We start from the raw sequence: 7,285 nt of genomic DNA, 5'->3' as shown, positions 1-7,285 counted from the left end.
CATTTAGTTAATTTTCGAAAACCAATCGAACAACATCCAGAGAAACAATATTATTTGTGTTTTCAAATAATAATTTAAAAAAGACAAATTTTTAGTAATTTTGATTACAAAATCTAATTATTCGGCGGAAAATTAACTCAAAAAATCATTTTTGTTTAAAAAGCTTGTTTAGTGAAAAAGTGCTAACAAATATTCAAACATACAGGTAATTAATTCAACTTTGTCATTAACCTTTTCTTAAAAAAAAAAATTCCATAACTTTCAAAAAAATTTTTCTATTATGTTTAATATCCTGTTCTGATAATCCACTCATTTATTTTTATCATTTTTATTTTGAACATATTATCATATTTCTGTACATTATTATATTTTTTACAATTTAATTCATTATTTAAGAAAAAATCTATTTTCTTTTCCTAAACATATTGTTTGCTAAAATCTCATCAAGATCATGTTTCTTGACAGATGTCCTGAAGATGGAACGTACCTAGTTCCGAAACGTCGACAATAAACAAATAATTAAATAAAGAAATTGTTTTTTTAAAAACTTTTCTTGTTTTTTATTTTGTATTATTTTTGGATTCTTGTTCGAAACTCTACAAAATATATATATATATATATATATATATATATATATATATATTATAGACACTTCATAAAATATTCTCGACTATTTAAAATGTGGCAAACAAGACGTATGACAATGTCATTAACTATTGTCACATCAAAGCTCAATACTAGAGCAATACATCTGCATCCTCACAATACTTTATCAATTCCATTTAGGTTAGAAAGAAATGCTAACAAAAATAAAATTATAAAAGTTGCCACCATGAACTAGGTCAATACTAGTCATACTTTTGTGTATAGCTGTATAAATATATATATTATATATATATATTATATATTATATATATATATATATGTGTATGTAAATGTATATACATAATATATACATCAGAAAAATTTCTCCACTATTTAAAATTTGATAAAGATGTATGACAATATTATTAACTATTGTCACATCAAAGTTCAATACTAGGATAATATATCTGATGCATACTTACAATACATAGTTAATTCCATTTTTTTAATAAAATTGCATAAAGCCAACGCATTCGATAAATTTTTCAATAAATGAGCTATATTCTCGAATGTTTAAAATTTGCCAAACTCAACAAATGTCAATAATATTAAATATAGTCACATCAAAGTTCAATACATAAATAATACTTCTGCATACTCACAGTACTCTCTGTCAAATCCATCTTCTGTAAAAAATTTACAAAAATGTACAAAGCCACAACACACAAACATAACCTTCCATGAATTATCCGAAAATCAGCAAAAACCTGCAAATGACAATACAATTAAATAAAATGACAATGATGAACAATATTTTAACAATATTTCAGCATACTCACAATACTCCAATAATATTTTGTTATATTAATTGTATCACTTATTCCAAAACACATGTTGAACATAACCTCTGAAATGTGCACAATAATTATGGCGTTATTAGCTGATGACAATAAAATGCGGTATTGTCACACAATAGTACAATATTCAAGCAATGATTGTCCGAAGTGTCAACACTATAAAATCATTTTTTATATCTTTATTCCATTTCATAATATTCGCTCACAACTCACAACGACTCACAACTTGCAACAAACTGCAATGAAGATGCATTTTGTTAGTTTAGGAGTGCCCGATGCGAATAAACGTTAATTTTTCAAAAATTCAAATTTAAATTCAAATTGATGAAAGTGGTAAATTTGAAAGCGGTAAATATATATTTTTAACTTCCCGTAGGGTAAGTTATTGTAATGGGCCGAAAATCGGAATTGAAAGTTTCTGAACATTTTGGCATACCTCAGAAAAAATGGATGTGTGTGTGTGTGTGTGTGTATGTATGTATGGATACAAATTTCCAGTCACGTTTTCGGGCGCACGGAGCAACCGATTTGAATGGTTTAAAAAACATTCGATTCCTATCGATAGGGAAAAGAGCTGATTAGTTTTTGGCAAAGGCAGGTCCAGCCGTTTCGGGGATACGGAGCAAAGAGTGCAGAAAATAGAAATCGACTTTTTGAGAGAACGGAGTATCCGATTTGAATGATCTAAAAAATATTCAATTAGTAATGGTTGGGAGAAGTGTTTATTAGTTTTTGGCAAAGGTAGGCCCAGCCATTTCAAAGATACGGAGCTAAATATGTAAAAAATGGCAGTTTTTGAGAGAACTAAGCGTCCAATTTTGAATGATTCAAAAAACTTTCTGCTTGTCTTAACAAAATAATTGATTTTGGAAAAAAAATTTTTTGTTTCATTTTTTTTTGTTTTTTAATTTTTTGTATATCGAAAATAATTCAGATTTTATTTTTAATTCTGACTATAGTTTTAATATACTTTAAACAAATATTTTCAACTTTGCAATTCAGTTTATAAAATACTTATAAATACTAGACAATGTCACAATATTTATAATAATTTATTTGAAAACATTCAGTATTCCTCGAACATTTCGTTACGGTACGGGAAGTTCCAGCAATTTGCCTTAAGGCACGATGCCACCCACCCCACTAGTTATTTTTAGGTCTAGGTGCAAGCGGCAATGTGCCTTAATGTCGACAAAAGGTCAAATTTTGGCTCATACACACATTTTTTTCAAATTTGGGGTCAAGTAACTCTGAATGACTTGAAATGTTGAGTAAATATAAAATTAGCAAGTCGGATTTTCTGGCAAAACAAACTTCTCCTTGGGGAAGTTGAAAAAATAAGTTCTATTAAATATTTTATAAGATCTATAACAATTTGTTTTTATAATTGCAAATCAAAATATTATATATTGTTTTTGTAAAGTATATACAGCAAAAATGTGTATTAACAAAGTTATAACAATTAATTTTTTTTCAAGAACAATTTCATATAGTTTTTGATGCTTAAAGTAAACTCACACACACATCCATTTTTCCTGAGGTATGCCAAAATGTTCAAGAACCTTCAAAACGTGAAGAAACGTAAACATTTACAATTACAGTTTTTGGACAATTACAATAACTTATCCCATGAGAAGTTATTTATTATAAAGAAGGAGTAAAAATATGAAGCCCCAAATTTAAAATTACATTTAATTTAAAGATCACACAAATTTGTTATAAAATAAAAACGTTTAATCAATTTGGTCTTTTGGTTTACAAAATAAATATAAAACCTATTGTCGATACAAAAAATTACAATTATTATTATTATAAATAATACTATAAATAAAATTATTATTATTATTTCTATCAGCAGTCATGTATCAGTTCCTGATTATGTAAATCCATTATTGATGATTTATAATTACTCTCTTGTGTGAACAGGCATGTGCCTTTTCAAATTACTCTATAGTCTGAATGCATGGTTGCATATTTTGCATTCATGGGGTGCAATTGTGTGAATGTCTTATTGCATATTTCACATTTGTGGGGCCGTTCCCCACTGTGAATCAAGATATGTCCTGTCAAGCTATATAAACATATGGATGCCTTCTTGCATATCTTACATTTGTGTGAACGGTCACCAATGTGAATTTGCATATGCTTATTCAAGACACTTGGATCTGTGAATGTCTTATCACATATTTTGCCTAGAGTGAATGAGCATATGTCTATTCAAGTTACTCGAATGTGTAAAAGTCTTATCACATATTGTACATTTGTTAGGACGTTCCCCAGTGTGAATGAGCATATGTTGTTTCAAGCTCCTCGATTGTCTAAATGTCTTATCACATATTGTACATTTGGTAGAGAGTCCACCAGTGTGAATGGGCATATGCTGATTCAAATGAGACAAACGTATGAACTTCTTACCACATATTCTACAAATATGAGCTCGTTCACCAGTGTGAGTGAGCATATGTTGTTTCAAGCTAGTCGAACGTGCAAATGCCTTATGACATATTGTACATTTGTGAAGAAGTTCCCCAGTGTGAATGAGCATATGTCGATTCAAATCGCTCAAACGAGAGAATGTCTTATGACATATTTCACATTTATTAGGACGTTCCCCAGTGTGAGTTAGCATGTGTTGATTCAAGCCACTCGATTGTGAGAATGTCTTATCACATATTGTACATTTATAAGAACGTTCACCAGTGTGAACGAGCATATGTCTTTTCATACTATCCAACCGTAAGAATGTCTTATCACATATTGTACATTTATTAGAGCGTTTCCCAGTGTGAATGAGCACATGTTGATCCAAATGACCCAATCTTAGGAATGCTTTATCACATAGTTGACATTATACGGTCTCTTTGCAGCATGAATATTTTGTTTCGATTACCAGATTCATTCAAGTGTAAATTTTGTTCTCTGGCACGAACACAAATGTGTGATCTAAATCATATTTATTAAATGCTTTATTGCACTTTGTACATTTGGTATGTTTTTCACCTGTATGAGATTTCAGATGTATTTTTAATGCACTTGCTTCTAGAAAAGTCTTTGAACAATCAGTACACTTATGACTATGATTTACCATATGCTGTTCTAAATATTGCAACTTTCTAAATATTCTATTACATTTGTCACATTTATAAGGAGGCTTCTGAATTAATTCCTGTTGGAGTTCTTCTTCTATCTTTACTATAGAATTCATGAATCTCTTCAGACATGTTTTATCATCATCTGAACATTCTTCAGGCTCTTTTTCTATTTCCTGTTGAATATTTTCAATTGTAAATTCTTCAGGTTCTATTTTAACTATAATTTCATCTAATTGTTTTGTGGAACAAGGACAAATGTGTTGATCCAGATGATATTTTGTAGTAAATGCTTTATCACACTTTGTACATACAAAATGATTTGCAACCGTGTGACTTCTCAGATGTATTTCTAATGTACTTGCATCTGATAAAGTCTTTGAACAATCAGTACACTTATGACTATGATTTACTATATGCTGTTGTAAATAATGCAACTTTCTAAATGTTCTATTACACTTGTCACATTTATAACTGGAGGTTTTAATTGATTCCTGTTGGAGTTCTTCTTCTATCTTTACTACAGAGTTCATGAACCTTTTCAGACATATTTCATCATTCTCTGAATAGGATTCAGGGTCTTCTTCTATTTCCTGTTTGATGTCTTCGATTGGATATTCTTGTGGTTCAATTTTAATTATCGGATCATCAGCAGCTTCTGACATTTTGAAATACTTGTGCACTGCGTGTATTCTGTAAGTATTGACAAAAGTAGTTAATTACTATTTAATGAGCTATTGCTAAATCTGATAATTTAACTAGTTATTGACAGTTCGAGAATAAAATGTTTTAGAAAGAAAATCATTCATCCAGTTGTAATATTTCACAGAATGGATTTATATCTTAATCAAGTTTTACCTTCAAATCTATTTTCACATTAAATTAACTGTAGTCAATTTTGAATAAAGTATGTCTTCAAGATGACCCCTTCCTCAAAATCTTTTTGACAGATGTGAAACTATTTGTTTCACACTTTTGGCTTATTGCAGAACTGAAATATAAAAAAGCACGATCGAGCTTTAATTATCCATTGCCTACCTATATTAAAAATTAAATATTTATAGTTCTTTCTGTAAGAAATAAATATACTAAAAAGTTAATCATGATAAATAACCTCAAAGTATTTTACACTACCTTTATGTTTATCAATTAATCTCATAAATACTGCACTTTAAAATAAAATAATAATTATACTTATATCTTATAGAATATATTTATTATAGCATTTAATCAATATCTCTGTTAATAATTAAATAGATGACAAATAAAATGTAAGATCAGTTCATTAAATAATTTGTTTGACAGTTAAACGAACTTCGATTGAACATGGCGGCGTTCTATTGTCAACGTTGCCAACATAAGAATATTAACGAGATATTTATTTCAAAAATAATTAATTAATTTATTTTATTTTATTACAAAAATGGTTAAACTTGTGGAGTATAGAAGTCAACAGCAGCAAGTCAAAACACATAATTTTAACTCTTTGCAAAGGGACTTGTCCTGCAGTAAGACTTAATGACAAAATTATAGATCAAACAGATACAGTCAAATATCTAGGTTTACACCTGGAAGGAACACATTAAGAAAAAGAGGAAGCAGCTTGAAGAAACCAAAAGAAGATATTATTGGCTCCTCGGACAAAAATCAAAACTTGACACGCATAATAAAATTTACCTCTATGAAGCTATCATTAAACCAATTTGGACATACGGCATACAGCTATAGGGATCAACTTCCAACTCAAACGCTTTAATAATTCAAAGATTTCAAAACAAGTTATTAAAATAAATTTTGAAAGCACCAAAGTATGTTCCAATTTGGTTAATACACAAAGACACAGGCACTAGCACAGTTAAGAATAAAATAATCGCTTACTCACACAAATATAGAAATCACCTAGCTGATCACCCGAATTGCTCGCCAGAAAACTTTAGAACAGCTCTACCAGGGCCCGATTAAAAAAAAAATTCTTCTGTATTAATCAACAATAGATAAGACCTTCGACAAATCACTGGCAATGGTCAGCTGATTTGTATTTTGCCAATGCTTTCAGTTTTATGACAAATATTTTACTTGTTGTCCGTTTCAGGACAGTTGTAAATAAAAAAAAAGAAAGAAATAAAAAAAAAAAATTATTAATTATTAAAGTTAACTAGCGATCCATGGCATGTCAAAAGACATACACGTTTTTCCCTTCAAATTTTCATATCAAAAAGTGAATGTCCATGCTTTTTCACTCATTTCAAACGTCTCAAACATATACATATTTTTCCTTTCATGTCAAAAATCCATGGATTATTATGTTATAAAGCACCAAATTCAAAATTATATTTAATTTAAAGATCACATAAATCTGTTATGAAATGAAAACGTTTAATCAATTTGGTCTTTTGGTTTACAAAATAAATATAAAACCTATTGTTGATACAAAAAATAAAATTATTATTATTAACTTCCCGTAGGGTAGTAATAGTAATGGGCCGAAAATCGAAAATGAAATGTTTTGCATATCTTTACGTTTTGAAGGTTTCTGAACATTTTGGCATACCTCACAAAAATGGATGTATGTGTGTGTGTGTTTTGTCCATGTTTTCGAGCGCTCGGTTCAACCGATTTGAATGGTTCAAAAAACATTCGTTTCCTATTGATAGGGAGATGTACTGATTAGTTTTTAGCAAAGGCAGCTCCAGCCGTTACGGAGATACAAGGCAAAGAGTGCAGAAAATAGAAATAGAGTTTTTGAGAGAACGG

The 7,285-nt window shown here is 29.4% G+C and overlaps 2 protein-coding genes and 1 long non-coding RNA gene across 3 annotated transcripts; all 3 read right to left on the bottom strand.

Moving 5' to 3' along the window:
* Nucleotides 1-3,621: 3,621 nt before the first annotated feature.
* Nucleotides 3,622-4,167, bottom strand: LOC113363151 (zinc finger protein 708-like). The gene has a single exon (XM_026605631.1). The coding sequence runs from the start codon at nt 4,165-4,167 to the stop codon at nt 3,622-3,624; it is 546 nt and encodes a 181-aa protein (XP_026461416.1).
* Nucleotides 4,168-4,341: 174 nt separating this feature from the next.
* Nucleotides 4,342-5,064, bottom strand: LOC113363150 (zinc finger protein 525-like). Its single transcript, XM_026605630.1, has one exon. It carries the CDS (start codon nt 5,062-5,064, stop codon nt 4,342-4,344), a length of 723 nt encoding a protein of 240 aa, XP_026461415.1.
* Nucleotides 5,065-5,091: 27 nt separating this feature from the next.
* On the bottom strand, nt 5,092-5,703 carry LOC113363937. Its single transcript, XR_003365989.1, has 3 exons — nt 5,666-5,703; nt 5,390-5,522; nt 5,092-5,224 (listed from the first exon to the last, which is right to left on the bottom strand). It is a non-coding gene; the product is annotated as an uncharacterized LOC113363937 (long non-coding RNA).
* Between the last annotated feature and the right edge of the window lie 1,582 nt (nt 5,704-7,285).

The sequence above is a fragment of the Ctenocephalides felis genome, unplaced genomic scaffold, assembly GCF_003426905.1.
Source record: "Ctenocephalides felis isolate EL2017-DRISC unplaced genomic scaffold, ASM342690v1 CF-g0.4_SCAFFOLD_00845, whole genome shotgun sequence".
In the NCBI taxonomy this organism is placed as follows: Eukaryota; Metazoa; Arthropoda; class Insecta; order Siphonaptera; family Pulicidae; genus Ctenocephalides; species Ctenocephalides felis.
The sequence above is the reverse complement of the archived record's forward strand: the minus strand, read 5'-3'. Positions and strand labels throughout refer to the sequence as shown.

Bases quoted from the DNA above. Each gene is read 5' to 3' on its own strand.
- LOC113363150 (XM_026605630.1), bottom strand. From the start codon at position 5,064: ATGAACTCTGTAGTAAAGATAGAAGAAGAACTCCAACAGGAATCAATT.
- LOC113363151 (XM_026605631.1), bottom strand. From the start codon at position 4,167: ATGAAAAGACATATGCTCGTTCACACTGGTGAACGTTCTTATAAATGT.